This window comes from Myxocyprinus asiaticus, chromosome 30 (genome assembly GCF_019703515.2).
Source record: "Myxocyprinus asiaticus isolate MX2 ecotype Aquarium Trade chromosome 30, UBuf_Myxa_2, whole genome shotgun sequence".
In the NCBI taxonomy this organism is placed as follows: domain Eukaryota; kingdom Metazoa; phylum Chordata; class Actinopteri; order Cypriniformes; family Catostomidae; genus Myxocyprinus; species Myxocyprinus asiaticus.
The window spans coordinates 24764560-24787222 of NC_059373.1; the positions used below are offsets into that span (position 1 = coordinate 24764560).

A 22663-nucleotide genomic window follows, 5' to 3' on the forward strand; every position below is an offset into this window, starting at 1 on the left:
CTTATCCACACAAAGCACCTCTTTTGTCTTCATTCTTTCAAGTTTATCTTATGGGAGTTCTCAATTATGATTCCTGTGAGAAACAATCAACATATGCTCTCCTGGACTGACCTTTCACAGTATTTATGGCTGTTGGTGCTTCCTAACATGCACAAGACTATCAGTCTCACACAAATAGCCATTAATCATAATCTCTTGCCTTCTCTTTCCATATTTATCCCCCTCATTTTAGTCTTTATTTTCATCAACAGAAAATCCCAGAGAGTCATGCTTCGAGCCGGGTCTGGTGCGCAATGGAACTCGTGTTGGCACTGAGCTAAAGCTGGGGGCAACTGTCACCTATTACTGTGAAAATGGCTATACACTAGATGGAGATGCCACTCTCTCTTGCATCATGGGGGGAGACAGCAAGCCTGAATGGAACAAACCAAAGCCTGTTTGCATAGGTAAAACTGCTTAGCTCCCCTTCTTCTTCTTCTTTTTTTTTTTTTTTTCATTTTTGATTATACTTGTATTATTGTCCTTACAGTTTGTTTTGTTTTGTTTTCATTTTTAAAAGGTAGATTTGAATAATCCTTAAAATGCTACATATTCATTGTTTTAATGATTTCATTTTAACCATTTTTTTTTTTAATTATTATTATTTAATTGTTTTACTTATTATTGTTATTCAAATTTTCTTAAAAAAGGGAGATTTGACTCCTCCAAAATCCAAAAATTATACATACTCTGGTGACCAGCAATGCTGGTCTTTTCTGTTTCTGTGCGTGGTCTGTGTGAAAGACCTGGGTGGGGCCTGATGTATAAATGTTGCGTATCAAGCCAACAGTCGCCTATATTATTTTTATGTAACTAATTGAAAAGGCATTCAAATATAAGCTGTAAAAGAGAAATATTGGTTTGGGATGCGCTGCATTTGGAGAACCCATGTCATCATAGAGAAGGAACATAGAGAGCAGGCCTAACTAAAAATGACAGAGAAGATTTCTTAATTTGACATATTTTCTGTTCTATTACAATCATGTACTGAGATAAGTACAGCCTTTGAATAAAGATTATCTGTAATGCGATGCGCACTTGACTCTGACTGACGTTAAATGCCTTAGTAAAACGGACAGTAGCTATAAGACATTCAGTAGTCAAACGGACCATTGGAGAGACATGTCTTATCAGAAACAGTATTGTACAGCTGCAAACAGGTACAGCAATGCACATCAAATGCGCATCAAATGTGCTGCCTGCTCCACTTCATCCTGACCCTCATCGCAATGAAACCCCGATCTAGTCTAATAAAAACATTATGAAAAGTACATTTGCCGTTCAGCTGTTTTTTGAATATAAAATACCAGTCAAATATAAAATCGTAGTAATGTGATGATATCAGACAATGCTGCACAAAGAATTTTAATAATTTTCGTTTTGTTTCCAGTACTAAATATTTAACTTCTCAATACCCTTAAAATGATTTAACAGGTTTTCTGAGAAGCAAAACTGCTTTTATGTCTGCAAAGATAAAAACATTTTACCAAGGGATATTCAAGATATATTCTTTGAAAACAAGTTAATATCTTAATAAATGATGTTTCTTCACAGTGCAGTATCTAACCTTATATGTGGCATTTACAGTCTTATTTCTTATAATACAGTTTCTTGTACCGGTAAACGCAGTAATCACGTGTCTGGATGGTGAAATGCATATGGCAATTGTATGCAGATGAGGATATGCATAGTAAAAACATTGTACACTCCATATATGTTTATTTTGGGGAGGAGACGGGGTGGAGAATGAGAATCACGTGCATGTACGCACAATCTTCCGCTATACAGGATTTATTAAGGGAACTATGCGCAGGTTCTGGCATACGTACGGTTTTATAAATCTGTTTTTTTTTTTTTTTTTTGTGCTTACGCAAAATCTGAATTTTGTACTTACGCACACTTTTAGGAAGAAATCTAAGCAGAGTTTTATACGAGGCCCCTGATGTTTGCCACATCTGTCGCTGTTCCCTTGGAAATAAGCAGAGGATCATCTTTGCAGTGTAACCTTGAGGTTTACTTTGAATACACTGCAATTTCACTTTTGCAAACACTGGGGACATCTAGGTGGGCAGTGCAGGAATTAGACAAGAAAAGTAATTTAAAATTAGCACAATGAGGGAACAGCAGAGAGGATATGAGGAGGAAGGAAAATTAGTCTCTAATGCTTTCTTTCTCTGACTGTCTGTTTCGCTCAGCTCCATGCGGTGGTCAGTATTCTGGGTTAGAGGGGGTAGTGCTCTCCCCTGGTTACCCTGGAAACTACAGCAGTGGGAGAACCTGCCTCTACTCTGTCATTGTGCCGAAAGACTATGGTAAGCAGCACATGCAATGACATACTATTACACACCTCAGAATCCCAGATTTTTTAACGTGGTCTTAGACTTTTGGACCTCACTGTATGTTCACATCTTAAAAACCCATAAAACTTGCATTATCCCTCTTTCTGGGGTAGAGAGCTTCTAGCTGCTGGAGGACCTTTTAATATCCCCATCCCTAATGTCACCCTGTAGCCTCTAATTGACCACAGGACCTCGTTGTTTAATCCATAAAATGTGGAGGTCATTTGGCCAATTCTGGGTTCCTACCGTGTCTCAATTAGCAGAAGGAAACACACCCGTATTTCTCTGGGTCAAGCCAAATGTTGTGAAAGCAGAAATAATTAAGGCACACATTTTTGTAGGCACAGCATAATGGCTTTGAACAGCTGGGGGATTGAGAACAGAGCAATGCAGTGTTTCTAATTTTATGGCTCTCATTTGAAAATGTATTCAACTAAGCACTAGGGTGTATAAAGGGAGGAAACAGGTGGTTCACAGGTGTGATTGGGTTCTATGTTTTACTATTTAATTAGCATTTACAGATTCATGGTCTCAGTTGCATGTTTCATAGTTTTTTCGGTAATTATTTCTCTCCCTGTAATGAGACAGGTCATCAAAAATGAAAATCCTGCACTCATTTACTCAGCCTCGTCTTGTTCCAAACCTGTATGACTTTTCTTTCTTCCATGGACCATGAAAGATTTTATGCAAAACGTGAGCTTCAGCCACCATCCACTTTCATTGCATGAAATACTGTAAAAGTACAATGAAAGTGAATAGTGACTGAGAGTATATCCTCCTAACATCTCATTTTGTGTTCCACTGAAGAAAGAAAGTCATACAGGTTTTGGAACAACATAAAAGTGAGTAAAGGATGACAGAATTGTATTATTATTAAAACAAAATTTGGGAGAGCTATGACTTTAACTTTCTCTCTGCAGTGGTGTTCAGCCAGTTTGCATACTTCCATACTGCACTAAATGATGTTGTGGAGGTATACGATGGACCTACCCAGCATGCCCGTGTCCTGAGCTCTCTATCTGGAGCACACACAGGTCAGCAAACCCACTTTAATATGTCAGCAAACCTTTTCAAGCAGTACTAGCCTAACAATTGCAGTCTATATCAGACTCAGGAGATTAATTCTAAAGAGAATGCATTCAGACAAAAAGGTAAATAGAAAAAAAGTCAATTAAGCAACTCAATTAACAAGATGAGTCACATCTAAAAGTAAGAGAGACACAAGCTTGCCTGCAGGTCGCACACCTGAAATCATTCAACTCATTATGATACCAGATCTTCTCACATTGTGACTGTTGAATCAACATAACATCAAAATTGATCCTGTTTACTGTCGTAACCCTTAAATGCACAGGTGTTTCACCAGGCATTATTACATACCTTGGGTCTTTAATGACCCGGCACGTATATCTATCACAAATGAATCTACATAATGCCCAGACAGTGAAACATTTTCAATGAATTTTCAAGACAATTAGAAAATAACAGAATATAATATATTCTGATTTATTTAGATTTATTTTTCACATTTCAAAGAGATGATACAAACAATCACAGAACAGGATTCATTACTTTCACACTGAAATTGCATGAGATGCAACTAGCTGTCAAACACATATTGAGCTACTCATAGCACATAGGCTGCATATATGCTACACTTAAGCTACACATGTATTTTCTCAGGCACTAATTGAGTCTAAATAGATGCACAACTTACATAATTGCAGTAGTACACCCATAACATATACTGTTGATGTGTACTTGCTATAGTTTACTTCCACTTTGCTTCTTCATTAAATAGCAATGTCAAATTTAAATCAAGTGAATCACTGAAGCAACAGTGCCACCTTGAGTACCATATAGCATTAATAATATGTATATGTGTGCACGCATATAATTCACCATTGTTGTGCAGAAAATTAACGTGCAATAATAGTTCTTTGTATGACTATATTACTAATTTGTCTTGTAATAAATAAAGAAATAGATGTCATATGATATTAAACTTATATAGATATTAAATAATAAAAATAAATAATATGATCAATGGAAGCACAAAAAAGTGACTCTGTTACATATCCCTGGTCACTAATGACCCTATACACTTTTAAATGAGCAATTATAAAAATATTTTGCAATTTTAACTTTTATTTTGTAGAGAAAGGTTGAGGAATACTAAAAAGGTGTAGGCATAACTCTAAAAATGTGTAAGATACAGGCAGTGGATTGAGTTCCCGGGTCACTAAAGACCCAAGGTATGCATTTAACGGTTAATGCACATTCTTGGTCTTATTGTGCACAATTCACCTGTGCACATTATTTCACAAATAAATAAATAAAATGTTTGTCTTTGCAATCTTTTATCATATGTAAGAACATGCTACACCTCTGAAACAACTATTCTTTTCGACTGACATCACCAATCTACTTTTTAAGCCCTTTCCTTCAATCGCCTAATTTTCACAATCCAATCAATTCTGAGTGGATAATATCAAGTCCCTCCCTACATTTCTTTTTTTTTTTCTACTCCTTTTTTGTTTTTCGCTGTAAAATTAAATATACTTTTACTTTTAAATATACAAGTTGGAAATACATCACATTTCATTTACATTGAAGTAAAATGGGTTGCAAGTGCCGTTTCATTTTTTTTACTTGCACTTGTGAATCTCCTCAGCTCCTCTGGTTTACACAAGGACTTTGTGCTGTAATTATCAAAATGTACAATGACATACTCAAGAAAGGAGATGATGTACTCAAGAGAAATAACCATGTGGTTTCAGTCTAAAATATTACAAGCTTGATGACTCATAGAACCTAATAAGCAGAATTCAATAGAGTGGGATCCAATAAATAGGGCTCTCTTTTTTTCAAATGGAAAAGAAAACAGAATGAAACCGCAAAAACAGACAAGCTAAATAGAAATCTCCAGTGAGACACTGAGGCTGAAAGCTTTTATTCAGCCTTAATGGAGTTCAGTTTAATGCGGTCAGTTGAGGAGATTGCGAATTTAATCAGATTAACAGGGTTTTCATGCACTCTCTCTCTCTTTCTGACATTCCCATGACAACACTGATGAGCTGTGTACATTTCTATTTTTTTCTTCTCCCGTCACACCAGTCAAACACCTGCGATTAGCATATGGTGTGAAACCCTGTGCGCTCAAGGAAGGTGAGCTGCTCGGTGCGTGTATACTATCTCAGATCTTCAGATGCCAGTATAAAATCAGTGAAGTATGCTGGGTGCTGCTAGAAACAATGCACAATTTGGAACATGCATAGAGAGAAAGAAATAGTCATGATTGATATGAGGCAGAATAAAACTGCAAATTCTCTCTTATCTTTCTGTGCTGTGAAGAAAAGGCAGACGAGATGCAGTGTATGTCACAACTGGTATAAGCACAGTTGTCAGATATGATGGATGTTTCTTAACATTCTATGTAGAAAATCGTTCAAATTGAATTAAATAATCTGCACAAGCAAACAGCAAGTTTAAAGTGAAGTTATCCTATTTGATTCAACTTATATTAGAGGGATAGTTCACCCACAAATGAAAATGCTGCTCCTAAAAAGGACAAAAAAAGATTCCATAAAAGTAGGATTTGACTTGTGCACTATATTCCAAGTCTTCTGAAGCCACACAGTAGCTTTGTGTCAGGAACAGCTGAAATTTAAGACTTTATTTGTGTCTAATCTGAAGCTGTTAAAAGCAGTGAGCTGTTAACGTGAGAGCTGGACCAGTCCGATTTACGATTCACAAAGTGGACTAAGCTAGTTGTCGCGTTCAACTCAGTAGTGTAATGTTTAAGTCACAATAGAAGGACCTCCCCCACCCACCCGGTTCAACGGCATAACATTCAAGGGGGACCTATCCACCACCCCACCCCACCCCTCCCCTACCCAAACCATATGAATGGCGAAAAATTAAGGGGTACACCTGCAAAAATGGGTTATTGCGCCTCTGGAATTTGTTCTCGAGTTATCAATGGAGAGGAAGAGTATGTGTGAATAATTGTGTAAATTCTGGTAAATATGGCTTCAGAAGACTTGGAATACTGTGCAAAAGTTGTATGGACTAATTTTTATTTTATTTTTATTAATTTATTTATTTATTTTTATCATTTTTGGAGCTTGACAGAAGTGTTTAATATTAACTGTCATTATTAGGAAAAGAACAGCATGATGATTCTTCAAAATTAAATTATGTTCCACAGAAAACAGCATATGGGTTTAGAATGACAAGAGGAAGTAAATAATGACAACATTTTCCTTTTAGGGTGAATTGTTCATTTAAACAAAAGTCAAAGATTCTTATAGACATGATAACAGTTTCTAAGCTGTGTTGCACCAGGGTTAGAAATAATATGGTCATCGGAACAAACAGCAGCAGGTTTGAATAAATCAGCAGTCAGGGTTGTCCCCACACCTCTGCCATGACCGGATTATTAGCTGTCACTCTGTCGGTTGCCCACGGAGACCTGTTCTAATAACATCTCAGTATGCCAAAGGCATGAGCAGGAGTGTCGGTCGATCCCAACACGGGCGAGAGAGTTGTGCAGTTTCATCTTCTCTGGCCACTGCAGGAATTTGTCAACACCAAACCTGATCTCTGCAACCCCCTTTGCAGCGGTGCCCCAGGGAGCTGTGGGTAGATTCAAAGCCTCAACCCTCACACTGTGCCACAGAAAGCACATAAGCTTAGTAAGGAGCGATGCAGAGAAGAAGCCAGAAGAGAGTGTTTTGGAGATTGTGGTGTGGTTATTAATGGAATTTGATGTGGGAGATATGCAACATTTGTTAGGGAAAAGAAATAATACTTATGTAATACTGTACTTATGTTTTAATAATACTAAAAACGAATGTCCTGAAGTGCAAAATTAAAGGACAGTTACACAGATATAAGTAAATCATGTAAAATTCTGCAATTAAAACATTTTGGAACAAATTCATTAAACATCTGTCTTTTTAATGAACCACCTGCAATCCAGTTTAACCAGGTGCTATATGTGACAATAGGGCACTACACCATGCATATTTAAATTAAGAAATTGCCATTCTTTTGAACACAGGGAAAGCAGGTGTTAAATAGAATTTAGTTTGAAAGAGACATTTGTATATATTTTTTAGCAATCATGGCAGCAGTAATTCATCACATGATGATCAAATGGAGAAGAGAAGTATAACTTGGCAAATATCCTAACATGCTGTGCAGTCAAGCATTCTTTTGGCATTTTAAAGAGATCGATTTAGGTGCCTGCATCACAGTTTTATCCCAGCATAGTTATCAAGATTGTGGTAGTATGCTGCATCCTTCACAACTGGCCTGCAAGATAGGGAATTGCATAGTGCGAATTGTGTTAAGCACAAATATTCTGGCTGTGGCTATGTCCTTACTTGATTTGTATATTTTCTTTAGTGAACCAGGTGCTAAAACAACGCATGCAAAAAAAAAAAAAAAAAAAAAAAAATATATATATATATATATATATATATATATATATATATATATATATATATATATATTTATCGTTATTTATTTTAGTGAATTCCCCCAACATGTTTAACAGTTGTGCTGTGATTTCACCTCCTCATAGTCTATTGCCTATTGTTTCAGGTGAATCATTGCCGCTAGCCACCTCCAACCAGATCCTCATACGCTTCTCGTCCAAGGGTCAGTCAAGCTCAAGGGGTTTTCACCTGGTCTACCAAGGTAAACTTTCTTTAAAGCCTTCTTTCCATACTGTTTTCATTTCGAATTAACAGATCAAATCTTTTGAGGAGGGCGGTCCTATCATAACTGGCGGTTATGTGATACATTTTATTGAGAGAGTCACAGTCTCCTGAATTAGGGTACTGAATTATTCAAACAACATGCCCATGGTCTCTCTCTCTCTCTCTCTCTCTCTCTCACACACACACACACACACACACACAGACACACACACACACACTCACATAAGCAATGCTCTAAGTGTACTCTTCAGCAGCCATGGGGCCTCCTGTTAAAGTGTGCTTAAACAGCCTTCATTTCTCTCTATAATAGATAACTTGCATTTTAGAAGCTGAAGCAGCATTATTGTATTATCTTGCCTCCCCTGTGATCTGAAGTCATACGGCTGTTCGTTTCCTGCTGTGTCCTAAATGGAAAAGTACAGCATCTTATAAAAGTATTAAAGTAGTGGTGTTCTGTGGCATCCCAAGCAGTTGTTCACCATACTGTACCTACTGTGGTTCAACCTTAAATTGCCAGTAACAGTAACAGTCTGGTGCATGGCTGTATGTACAGTATAATGCATTGCAATGCATTTCTCACTTGTTAAGGGCTTCTCATGGCGTCATAGCAACCTGAAGTTTCTGTTTTGTACAAATTCATCTTAAAATGTTGGGATTTATTTTCTGTTTATTTTGTTCAGCTGTTCCAAGGACCAGCGCAACCCAGTGCAGCTCGGTCCCTGAGCCCAGGCACGGCAGGCGAACAGGAAACAACTTTGCGGTTGGAGCTGTGGTTAGTTTCGAGTGCAATGCAGGATACGTCCTGGAGGGGCCCAGTGCCATCGAGTGCCTGACTGTACCCAATGCTCTGGCTCAGTGGAATGGCAGCATGCCCAGCTGCATTGGTAAGAAATACATAATAGATTTTATTATTATTTTATTTTTGGCCTTTTTTGCACTTTTATGGAGAATTCAGTGGAGAGATGACATGAAACGACAGAGAGAAAGAGAGGAAACAACATCAGAAAATGTTGCAAGCCGGATTCAAACCCCTGCTACCCACATGAGCCCACATCTCAGTTCATACGTGTCATAAGTATTGACTGTTGGGCCATGGCTCTAAGTAAAGCTGAAAACTTGTTATCCATATTTCACACTTCTCCTTTCTTAAGGATCATAATTCCAATGAAAACCATGCTTGGTATTAAAGGGATAGTCAACCCAAAAATGTAAATTCTCTCATCATTTAGCTACTCATCCTCATGCCGTCCCAGATTTGTATGACTTTCTTTCTTCTGCTGAAGACAAACACATTCTGTTGGTCCATTCAACACAAGCTAATGGTGGACAGAACTTTGAAGTTCCAAAAAACACATAAAGGCAGGATGAAAGTAATCCATAAGACTCCAGTGGTTAAATCCATGTCTTTGATAGGTGTGGGTGAGAAACAGATCAATATTTAAGTCGTAATTTTTTTTTTTTTTTTACTATAAATTTCCATTTTCATGTTCACTTTCATATTCTTTTGTTTTAGCGATTCACATTATTCATGCATATCACCACTTACTTGGCAGGGAGGATAATTTATAGTAAAAAAGGACTTAAATATTTATCTGTTTATCAACCACACCTTTAATGTCCCTTCTGAAGACATGGATTTAACCACTGGAGTCTTATGGATTACTTTTTTTTTTTTTTTTACTGCATTTGTGTGCTTTTTGGAGCTTCAATGGTCTGGTCATCATACACTTGCATTGAACGGACCCAGAGAGCTGAAATATTCTTCTAGAAATCTCTGTTTGTGTTCTGCAGAAGAAATAAAGTCATACACATCTGGAATGTCAATGATGAGAGCATTTTTTTTTTTTTTTTTTTTGGGTGAACTATCCCTTTAAATTTAAATGTCAGATGTTTTAGAGCTTGTTCATGGATGATGCTGATGATGTTTTACATTCTATGCACTGCAGACCTGCAATCCTGCCATCCAGTCTACTGTAAAAATGCCTTCCTTCATATTTAATATGTTAATTTATTTGCACTGTAGACCATGGACAGTTTTCTCTGGAAATCAATCGAAATAGTTCAGATATTTGAGTTAGGGGATCTTGGTTCAGAACCCTGCGGACCCGCTGGTGGGTCCGTGGGGAGGCGCTATGTGGCAAGCCATTTTAACAATTAAAACCCTGAAGTCCCTGGATGCATAAGTTAGACATATGTGGTATCATTTGAAAGCTTAGAATATGAACTTTTCAGAGAACCCCATAACTTTTGGATTTATAAAAAACAAAAAACAAAATAAGGCCTAAAAACATTTGTGTCGCAAATTGGCCCCACATAGAGGTTGCGTTGTAGAAATTTTATAAATGTATATAAAAGACCTTTACATAGCACTTAAACAGACAAGTCATATATCACATGAAAGCTCTCATTCTCAGGAATGTGACTTTGCAGTGTATTTTGTTAAACAGTTTGAATTATTTAAAAAAAAAAATATCACAAATTGAAGTTTTATTAAGGTAAGGCATAGAATGCAAACGTCTCTTTTCTTTGCTGACCACTGATCTGTAAGCCCCAAATAGCCTCAAACTTTATATCAAAACTTACCTTGGGTTGTTAGCTTTAAAATTAGTTAAATTAATTACTTGTTTAATTGTTTGTTAGCTTGCTTGGGTGAATAATCCAATGTTGTGTCAAAAATTTAAAACAAAATATGAAGTCTGGTAGAAAAGAATATGAGAAAAAAATCATCAGCAAAATAGGTTCTCATCTATAGAAGAAATGTTACACATCATTGTAAAGCTGGGCTTCTAGACAACTCACAAGGCAATATATTCAGCATAACTGTGTGGAAGCTCTCAGCACTTCAAAAAAAGACTTGTTGTCGATTGATGAGGGCTAATATTCGTTAGAGCACCACCTACATTTCAGATCAGTATAATGTGATGGAAGGTGATATAGGAAAAAAGATTTTTTCTAGTACTTGCTGCCATCCTGTGGAATAAAATAAGATTTTTGCTTGAAAATTGAGGGCACAGAACTGAAATTGCATGCTTTTAAACTTAAGACAAAAAAACATTTCAACATAAAATTGTAAGTATATACAATGTTATTTATTAATTATTGCAATCATTTCTTAAAATTTAGGGGGTTATCTGTGAAATGAGACAATTTGTATGAAATGAGTCCACTGTATGTGTGAACAGGCAGCTTTTAAATTTGAGTGTGAAAAACTTCAGGTGGCAGCCCAAAAATCCTGCAGAGCGTAATAGCTTAAAAGTATTTATTTTTATATATATATTTTTTTTTATTTATTTATTTTTTTTTTTTATGTGAAACTCCTTTATCCTATCCTAGCTTAATATGCAGAGAAAACTATAACCAATTCATTCAAAGGTGGGTTTCCCAGAAAATTGTAAACTCTGTGACACAATTACAACATTATTGTGTTTGTTTGAGCACCGTAACCAGCACTACAGTAGGGTTGTACGGTAGACCGGTGCTACGGTAGTATTGTGATACTAAAGCTTCAAAATACTGGCGGTGCCACAGTATTTTTTAAACAGTAGTACCATCAATACTGCAGTGCCGTAAGTTATATGTGCGGTAGTAAATATAATTTTCTCTAAAACCTTCATTTGAATCAGACCTAAGTCTACAATAACATTTAAAATGTTGTCTTTTCGAGTGGTGTCCCGATTCGATTATGGTATCGTGACAACCCTACTACACAGCAACATTGGCTCAACCAATGGCATGTGTTTGGGCAAAGACTATCTGTTTGATCAACCAATAGCAGATGGGGGGAATCTGAAAACAGTCATTGTTTATGCAATTTTGATTGGTGACGATGGTATCACAGAAATTACACACTTCACCTTTAAGAATTACATATAAACTTTACACCCCAACCTTCTCAATGCATTTGCTAGAGTTTGCTTGAAAGAATGAGTATTGTATTATATTCACATCACAGCTCTGTTGGCTTTCCTTAAGGTGAAACATAGCAAACAGATTCGAGCCTACTCCTCCTGAGAGAGAGCTGTCGCTAACACACTCGCCCTCCGGCACGTCACACACACACACACACACACACACACACACACACACACACACACACACACACACACACACACACACATGTATGACAGATGTCCTGCAGGTACTCCTTGTTTTGCACTGTATGCACACACACACACAGACACACACACACACCCACACACACACACATACACACACACACACACACACACACACACACACACACAGATATTTGTGTGAAGCTGCTTACCTCTGCGCTCCACTGCAGCTACCAGATGCTTTACTACAGGAGCTGCAACGGAAAAGATGGTGTCCTGGAAGATTATAAATATTCTTGGGTAGTGCAGGGGCTTTGAGCGTGATTGTATGTGTATGTAAGGTTTGCTTGATCTGCCTGTTCTCTCATTCTTTTCTCCTTTTATCTGTGCTACAGTGCCATGTGGAGGGAATCTAACCCAGCGAATAGGCACTATTCTGTCCCCTGGCTACCCTGAGCCTTACCTGAACAGCCTGAGCTGCGTGTGGAAGATCACTGTGCCTGAGGGAATGGGAATCCAGGTATGGCTGTCAATAAAACACCTTATTACACAGCTCCTTGGAATATTACATATGTATGTGTGTGTGTGTGTGTGTGTACATATATATATATATATATATACAGTTGTGCTCAAAAGTTTGCATACCCTGGCTGAAATTGTGAAATTTTGGCATTGATTTTGAAAATATGACTTATTATGCAAAAAAATAACTGTCTTATATTTAAGGATAGTGATCATATGCAGCCATTTATTATCACATAGTTGTTTGGCTCCTTTTTAAATCATAATGATAACAGAAATCACCCAAATGGCCCTGATCAAAAGTTTACATACCCTTGAATGTTTGGCCTTGTTACAGACACACAAGGTGACACACACAGGTTTAAATGGCAATTAAAGGTTCATTTCCCACACCTGTGGCTTTTTAAATTGCAATTCGTGTCTGTGTATAAATAGTCAATGAGTTTGTTAGCTCTCACGTGGATGCACTGAGCAGGCTAGATACTGAGCCATGGGGAGCAGAAAAGAACTGTCAAAAGACCTGCATAACAAGGTAATGGAAATTTATAAAGATGGAAAAGGATATAAAAAGATAACCAAAGCCTTGAAAATGCCAGTCAGTACTGTTCAATCACTTATTAAGAAGTGGAAAATTCGGGGATCTCTTGATACCAAGCCAAGGTCAGGTAGACCAAGAAAGATTTCAGCCACAACTGCCAGAAGAATTGTCCGGGATACAAAGAAAATCCCACAGGTAACCTCAGGAGAAATACAGGCTGCTCTGGAAAAAGATGGTGTGGTTGTTTCAAGGAGCACAATATATGACAATACTTGAACAAAAATGAGCTGCATGGTCGAGTTGCCAGAAAGAAGCCAATACCACGAAAGAAGCCCGGTTACAATATGCCCGACAACACCTTGATACGCCTCACAGCTTCTGGCACACTGTAATTTGGAGTGACAAGACCAAAATAGAGCTTTATGGTCACAACCATAAGCGCTATGTTTGGAGAGGGGTCAACAAGTATTGTGCTCCTTGAAACACCATATTTTTCCAGAGCAGCCTGTATTTCTCCTGAGGGTACCTGTGGGTTTTTCTTTGTATCCCGGACAATTCTTCTGGCAGTTGTGGCTGAAATCTTTCTTGGTCTACCTGACCTTGGCTTGGTATAAAGAGATCCCCGAATTTTCCACTTCTTAATAAGTGATTGAACAGTACTGACTGGCATTTTCAAGGCTTTGGATATATTTTTATATCCTTTTCCATCTTTATAAAGTTCCATTACCTTGTTACACAGGTCTTTTGACATTTCTTTTCTGCTCCCCATGGCTCAGTATCTAGAATGCTCAATGCATCCACATGAGAGCTAACAAACTCATTGACTATTTATACACAGACACGAATTGCAATTTAAAAAGCCACAGGTGTGGGAAATGAATCTTTAATTGCCATTTAAACCTGTGTGTGTCACCTTGTGTGTCTGTAACAAGGCCAAACATTCAAGGGTATGTAAACTTTTGATCAGGGCCATTTGGGTGATTTCTGTTATCATTATGATTTAAAAAGTAGCCAAACAACTATGTGATAATAAATGGCTTCATATGATCACTATCCTTAAATAAAAGACATGATTTTTGCATGATCAGTCATATTTTCAAAATCAATGCCAAAATTTCACAATTTCTGCTAGGGTATGCAAACTTTTGAGCACAACTGTATATAGCTAAAAATGTAAGCTAACTTGATGATAAAAAGCAACATGGATTGCAGATTAATAATAATAATAATATATACATTCACATTGTAATATCATAGAGGGGTCTCATGTTGGTTCTATGTTGATTATTTACTCAGTTATATCAGACTATTCATCTTAGATAAAGATTAAAATTGATCTACATACAGTGCAAGTAAGATAATGAAATCATTTCAGTATTTCATGTGCATGCACAGTATTTATATATTTGGTAAATAGCCATGTTATAAGCAGGAAAATGTGCAGTCAGACGGTCATTATAACAAAATAAACTTCTTCATGGTGATTCAAGACCTGATCAAGTCCTGATCTGCCTGCCAGCATTTATTTTGCAATTAATTATAGCCTAACTATACCCCTTATTCATACCCTTTTCTAAGGCATCATTAAGAATAAAAAGCATCACTAAACAAGGGTTTACTTTTTTTTGTTTCACTACATATTCTTTAACACTTTTAAGTGTACTCTGGGTGGAGTGTTTAACAAGTCTGCAAAACTACAAGGCTGTTACATTTTAAACCGACTACATTTTTAATTTCAGTGCAGATCATAAAAGTTTAGAATTTCACGGTGGAGGTAATGGTCCTAATCTACAGATTCTGAACAGTATTTCTACAGCCATCATTTCCTTCAGTCATTCTTCATAACTCTATCCAAAGTTTCCTTCTTGGCACTTCCATAGGCTAATTGTAAAGAGTTTTGTGAGTTTCTTTGGCACCTACTGTCCTTAGAGTTTGTGCATGAATCATCTCTAAAGGCTGATTTCTTATTACCAAAAAAAAAAAAAAAAGTGTCATTAGACTAGTTTTGCAACCCCTCTTTGTTTTCTTACTTGTATGTTTTAATAGCGTCTCTAATTTACATTTTTTTTTATACTAAAAACCTAATTAGAGTTGGAAAGTTAAGTTCATTTTTGTGAATCACTTTAATTCATTTAGATAAAATAATAGTAATTTCTCAAAAATGGCATTAGCATCATTAAATATTGTCAAAAATCTGAAAAATAGTGAAATATAGATTGTTAAATATAAATATAACCCTGCCTTAACTGACAACGTTCATGTTGATCTATGAGTTGGATCATACAAATAATCTTAGTTTAGAAGAATTTTCCAATTGTACATGTTTTCCCGGCCAAGAAGGACCAAATATTGTCACTGAATAATGTCGTTTCAAGTCAGTTACCTGTGTACAAGTTGGGTAAGAAGCAGCAAAGTGTAGCTCTTAACTGATGGCATTGGGTGGATTGATGGTGTGTTTTCATTTTGTGTCAGACAGACTGCTCATGACAGGCTGGATATAGGACTAACCCCCTCCCTCTCACGAAATTTCCAATTCACCGTGTGAAGCAAGCACAAATAAATGTGTCATTTGACGGCAAGGCTATCAGATGTGACAATCCTCCAGCGATAGCCACAGTCATGCCACTGTGACCAGCCAATTTCTAGCCTTGTTTGAGGCTGGGGCAATAATAAATGTCAAAATATTTACTGGGCTGCACATTGGAAATGCTGTATGTGAATGACATATTCAGCAAATGCAGAAAGCCGCTCGGATTTGAAGATGATATTTGAAGATTTTTTAAAGCTGACAAAAGTTATATAACACAAACATTTTCAGACATATGTATTTGGCATATCTGTGTAACTTTCTTAAAACTTTAGAGCATTGATCAAATGTCTGCAGTCTAACCTTACCTTTAGTTCAAACTAATGATGCTCAAAAAGATGCAAGACTCTGTTTTATTTATTTTGTTCTGTTACCCTCTCTCAGATCCAGGTGATTAGCTTTGTGACTGAGCAGAACTGGGACTCTCTTGAGGTGTTTGATGGTGGTGACAACACTGACACCATGCTGGGAAGCTTCTCAGGTTAGCTAAAACTGTGTAATACTTCTATAGCTCAATTCATCACATAAACACACATGGTCACAGTAATCCTGTTGTTGTTGCTTTGAATGCATTGAAAATCCACTTATGGATTGCTTTTGTAGTTTCATTGTAAAACAAACTAACAAACAAAAACTACCTGTTTTTGCAACCTGTTTCAGCCACATTATACTCTTATAGAAGAGTTAATGCTTTTTTTTATTTATCTTTTTTAAGATTTATAGAGCATGTATATGAATTTTTTTATTTATTTTTTTTGTCATATGTTTGCCTTTGTGTTGCATTATGTGTAAACAGAAGATATTTCACAATGGGGGATGCTGGATTTCCCTTTTATTGGCACAAGTACCAGGCACAATTGTTACAAGTTCCCGAGAGAGAGAGAGAGAGAGAGAGAGAGAGAGAGAGAGAGAGAGAGAGAGAGAGAGAGAGAGAGAGAGAGAGAGAGAGAGAGAGAGAGAGAGAGAGAGAGAGAGAGAGAGAGAGAGAGAGAGAGAGAGAGAGAGAGAAATAAATAAATGAATAATAAAGCCAAAAATTAATAAAGGATAGTTATTATAGTGTGTAGACTAATGAGCCAATCAGATCACACTTATTGGATCATATGACTAAGGGAATTACATAAAACTGGTGTGATGCATATAGATTCTCATCTTTGGGCTTTTTAAAAATGAATGTTTGGGAAAATAAAACAACTATATTTACTATAATTCACTTGACTGGTGTGACACTTTAAAAATGTAAACGCAAATGTATGCAAATAAAAATATTAATATTCACAGTTGTGTTGCAATCCATCATGACGTTATGAAACAGACATGTCTATACAGTGCCCTGGTATAAATAAATAGAATTATGTTTTTTGTTTATTTATTTATTTATTTTTTATTAGTATTATTATTATTTATGTTTTTTGTAAATTTATTTGAATCTTTTCTCATATAAGAAATGCATGGGACTCCCATTTCTTTTCCTTTTTTTTTTTTTTTTTTTTTTTTTTCTGTCAGCTAAACCCTATGATCTTAATTATATCCTTATTATATATTACCTGAAAACACAGCAATATTTTAAGTGTAGTATATTTATAGTAATATATTTTTTTTTTTTTTTTCAGATTTTAATGAAGTTTACAAAATTTCAATGTAAACTTTTTTTCTTTTTTTTTTTTTTCTTTTTTTTAAATGTTTATTTTTCATATTTATATATTTATTTATTTATTTTTATTCAGCATTGGCATTTTGATCACAATCTCGCAAACCCCTGTTTGAGAAACCCTGAACTATGGTAAATAAAATAAAAAAATACAAAATAAAAAACAAAAAGTCTATGTAAATCTTAATGTTGTTGCCCACAGGGTTAAACAAGATATCAAGTCTATGAAGCTTAACTGACCACTATTAAAAAAAGAGGTGTTCAACTACAGAATCACAATTTAGTGAAAGCTTTTATTTTTTCTTTCTTTCTTTCTTTCTTTCTTTTTTTTTTTTTTTTTGTATTTTTTTTGTATTTTTTTTGTTTTTTGTTTTTTTTACTGCAGGTACAACAGTCCCAGCCATCCTGAACAGCACCTCCAACCAGCTTTACCTGCACTTTTTCTCAGACATCAGTGTTTCTGCTGCTGGTTTCCGTTTGGAGTACAAAAGTAAGACATCTGTTGCAAGTCCTGTGCATCTGGGCTGCACACACATCTCGAAAAACTAAATTGGCTTCTACATTCAGCTTAATTAATCTCTTTATTTGATGTATTGTCTCTTTCCCTCTCACAGCTGTGTCCCTCACAAGCTGTCCTGAGCCGGTTGTACCCATGAATAGCTTCAAAGTGGGTGAGAGGCTACAGATGAACAATGTGGTGTCCTTCCAGTGTGACCCTGGTTATACTCTGCAGGTGAGAAAGAGGTTGCCAAGAGTTGGACCAAAATGTTTGGGATGTGCAAAACTACATATTTTCAAAATGTACTAGTCAGTAATTTGTTTAAGTGACTAGTCGACTATTCTGTCTTAAGGAATTTGTGTATGATGCATTCTTATGTTATGTAAAACAAAAGATAGCAGAATGCACAGTAGTGAAGATGCCTCAAAGTGGGACTATTTTTAACTTGAAAGTGCAATGTTCATTTTGGAATGCACAAAAACAGTATGAGACATGACACAACAGCCCAAGAGTCTGTCTGAATATGTATTGCAGAAACGGTGATGCTTAAAAGGGGATGAGTTGAAAGACACTTATTTTCCAAAAGGGTTTTACTGCACAAACTGTCTAACAGCTAAAGTACAGCATGCTGTTAATTAAAACACTCAACATAAAAAAAGGAAGAAATAAAACATTTATGTTGACTACTAATTAGTCAACCTCACTAATTGACTAGTAGAGTGCAGTATTGCAGTGGATGGTTTTCTTTGAGGATCTGAAAATTAGTGGAGGTCAGAGAGTGGACAGTGTGCACTCTATATATGAAAGAGTGAATATACTGTGTGTGTATATATATATATATATATATATATATATATATATATATATATATATATATATATATATATGTTTATGTGTGTGTGTGTGTGTATATGTATGTATTTATTTATTTATTTGATCTTTGCAGGGAGTCTCCCATATCTCTTGCATGCCAGGGCCTGTGCGCCGCTGGAACTACCCACCTCCTCTCTGTATTGGTAAAATTTCTGACATTTTTTATTAATTTATTTCTTCTCTAAATCCTTTCTACTGCAGATTTATGAGCTCATGGGATGATTCATGGCTTTAACAGTCATCTGCTGCTTTTTTCACTGGAACATTGTTAACCCTTTTCCTCAATATAGACTCCATTCAGAATCTGTAGCTTTGTAGGGCTTCTAGGAACATCCATAGGGCCTCTTTGAATCCAAAGCCAGGGCTTTAATCAGAGTGATTATTATTTATTTTTTTTAATCCCTTTTCACCCCAATTTGGAATGCCCAATTCCCACTACTTAGTAGGTCCTCATGGTGGCACAGTTACTCACCTCAATCCGGGTGGTGGAGGACAAGTCTCAGTTGCTTCCACTTCTGAGACAGTCAAGCTGCGCATCTTATCACATGGCTCAATGTGCATGACACTGCGGAGACTCACAGCATGTGGAGGCTCATGCTACTCTCTGCGATCCACGCACAACTTACCATGCACCCCATTGAGAGCGAGAACCACTAATCGTGACCACGAGGAGGTTACCCCATGTGACTCTACCCTCCCTGGCAACCGGGCCAATTTGGTTGCTTAGGAGACCTGGCTGGAGTCACTCAACACACCCTGGATTCGAACTCGCAACTCCTGGAGTGGAAGTCAGTTTCAATGTTCGCTGAGCTACCCAGGCCCCAATCAGAGTGATTTTTGAATCAATCAGTAGTTTAGACTCAAAGCTTTGAGAGGAGGAGGGAGCAGAGCATGCATTTTTACTGATATGAAAAGAAGACTGAAGGCTACAGAGGTACTCAAGAGGCATTTGAAAGCTTTGGGAAGGGAATTGGCCTTTTTTTAATAAATGAAAGACTTGTTTCCCCTATGATGTCAATTGAAAGCTAATGTGTTACATTTCTTTGTTTAGCACAAAGTATTTAGGGTCAGTGCAGATGGTAGGCAACATCACCAAGCAACAGAAAACAGCAGTCGATTTGTAGCCCACTCAGCAACCGTGGATGTCACAATGCATGTTAATATTCTCTTGCCCCATACAATAAATGCAAATCAGCCCTAAAAACATGCCATTGTTGCATACAAAATTTAAAATAGATGATTTTATCGAAAGGGACTTTAAATTAATTTGGTGTATACATTTTACAGCATGTGTGTTCCCTGCGATTTAAACCTTTGACTCTGTCATTGCGAGCACCATGCTCTACCTGTTGAGCTACAGGAACCTGTTTGCTTCAGGGATAATGTGTTTAAATTTAGAAAATTTAAAAATGAAATCAGAGAAATTTAATAAAAGTCATTTTAGCTAACTAAAATAGATAAGTTAATTTGCAGATCAGTGAGAGCAATTTTCACTTCTATTATCTGCTATACATATTTTCCCACCAATCAAAAGAAGTGGTAATATCCTGTCATCTCATATCATTCTGTCAGGGTAGCCTGACAGCTATCAGCTAGTTGTATTTGGCCTTTAAAGGTACATGAATGTTGAGTACAGCAGGTCAAGGTATGTTTCCTATAAATGATTGTTTCTTATACTCTTCTCATAATTTTTCTTACCCAACAGCTCAGTGTGGGGGGATCAGAGAGGAGATGGAAGGCACCATACTTAGCCCTGGTTTCCCTGGAAACTACCCTAGCAACAGTGACTGCACCTGGAGGATTTACTTGCCAGTTGGTTATGGTAAGGACACAGCAGAGTGAACAGATAGCATTTAAAAAGATTTTCCTGGTTTTGGTTTAAACCTTATGTTCTGTTGACACTACTGCCTTTGTTTTAGGTTTCCCAGAAACCTCAGTGATCTATGTGTGAAAATAATTGCTTAATATTTTCCCTTAAAATTATTTTAATATGTTTATCTGACCTAATCAACTACTATTATACAGATATTATTGATGCCAAAATTAAAATTGTCACTATTTCTTCATCGTCATGTTGTTCCAAACCTGTGTGATGTTCTTTGGTGGAATACAACTTTTATTGTAAAGAGCAAAAAAGGAATGAAAGTTAATGGTGACTGAGGCTAACATTCTGCCTAACATCTCCTTTTGTGTTCCACGGAAGAAAGAAAATCATACAGGTTTGTAACACAGTGAATGATGACAGATTATGCATTTTTGGCTGAATGTTTTTACCCTTTATTGTATGACAAGCTCTTGACATGCTGTTTTCAGAAATGTTACAGTGGTCCAAAATTGTAATGTTGCTTCTGTTAGTGGTTTAAAAATGCATTGATATATATATATATATATATATATATATATATATATATATATATATATATATATATATATATATATATATATATATACATCATAAAACAAATCCAAGTTGATTGTCACGAGTAAACTGCTACAGCATATACTGTACATAACATTTTTTTTTTTTTTTTTACATTTAAAAAGCGTACAAAAAATAAAATAAATACATGTCGAAATTAATTGCATCTAGTGATGTTGTATATTGCAGGTTTCAAAACCTAAAGATACATAATGTAACTTTTGTGTGATCAGTAAATTTTACATTTTATAATCAGTTGTCATAAGATTAAAAAGAGTATCAACTTGATACTTCAATGTTAAGTATGTTTTATTATTTATTTATGCATGTATTTCTTTATTTATTTGAGATTTTAAAAGGGCATTGGAGTCTCTTAGAATCCAAACAGAGCATAAGGGTTAAGATGAACTGGCTAAAGCTGGTAGCGTACTATCAGACAAGGCCCCTGCACACTCCATATGAAATCGAAGAATGAACAGGTGTCTCGTCATTTAGAGCAAAATCTTTATGAGTTAATTTTGGTGGTTCGTAACAGCTCGTCAGGCGTACTTTCAGGAAAACTTCTTACAGGCTGCTAAACACCTTCTTGCTTTCATTGGTCAACATCATCGGTAGGTGTGACCTGGAGCTCCACCTACTTTGAGGTTGACAGCTATTTCTCGTGCAGTCAGTTAAGATCAGTTAACATATACTCAAATACTATTAAGTGCCCAATTACTCTATTGTTTCATATGCTACTTCACTCATGTGCCTCCTGCAGCAAAAGACATTCACACATCTTCCCAAAGTAAGATATGCCTCTCTTATAATCATTCTATTGTCTGTATTCTGCCTATTAACACCCTCTTATTCACCAATTTTTGCAGTAGTATGTCTCATCATTAATTACTATAACAGATTGTAGATGCGTTAGCCACATGAATTCAGAATGTAAACAAAACAAAATGCACATTATCTAGTGCATATATATATATACACACACACACACACACACACAGTATATATTACTTTAAATCATCATCGAGTATCATCGAGTAGTTAAAACAGCTTATTTTACTGATCTCATGTGAATTCTACTCATGACATTTAGTCATTGATTACACATTTTAAAGCCACATTAGTTAAGACTTTACATGTAGTCTTGAGTGTCCTCATACTGTATATAAATGATTCTCTAAATCCTCCCATAGCAGCATTGCCAGTTTCTGAATTCTGAATGCAAACAGTTTGTCATTGTTTAGCTGTTTCGAACTTCATTTTACCTGTGAACAAAGAATGGAGAAGAACTTTGTAACTGTGCTGGGGCCTTTAGACTAACCAGTTTGTTATTGAATGTTACTGGATCCATCCTTTATTTATTTATTTATTTATTTATTTATCTATTTATTTATCTATTTATTTATTTATTTTTT

At 36.2% G+C, this 22663-nt stretch overlaps 1 protein-coding gene across 1 annotated transcript in view; it reads left to right on the forward strand.

Annotated features, from left to right (window-relative positions):
* The window catches only part of LOC127420803 (CUB and sushi domain-containing protein 2-like), a 491575-nt gene that overhangs the window by 386570 nt on the left and 82342 nt on the right, over nucleotides 1-22663 (forward strand). The window contains exons 30-40 of the mRNA XM_051663350.1: nucleotides 252-446; nucleotides 2235-2351; nucleotides 3299-3412; nucleotides 7989-8084; nucleotides 8788-8991; nucleotides 12558-12682; nucleotides 16194-16290; nucleotides 17846-17950; nucleotides 18075-18193; nucleotides 18906-18975; nucleotides 20538-20654. Coding sequence (XP_051519310.1) covers nucleotides 252-446; nucleotides 2235-2351; nucleotides 3299-3412; nucleotides 7989-8084; nucleotides 8788-8991; nucleotides 12558-12682; nucleotides 16194-16290; nucleotides 17846-17950; nucleotides 18075-18193; nucleotides 18906-18975; nucleotides 20538-20654 — 1359 coding nt within the window. The remainder of the gene's footprint in view (nucleotides 1-251; nucleotides 447-2234; nucleotides 2352-3298; nucleotides 3413-7988; nucleotides 8085-8787; nucleotides 8992-12557; nucleotides 12683-16193; nucleotides 16291-17845; nucleotides 17951-18074; nucleotides 18194-18905; nucleotides 18976-20537; nucleotides 20655-22663) is intronic.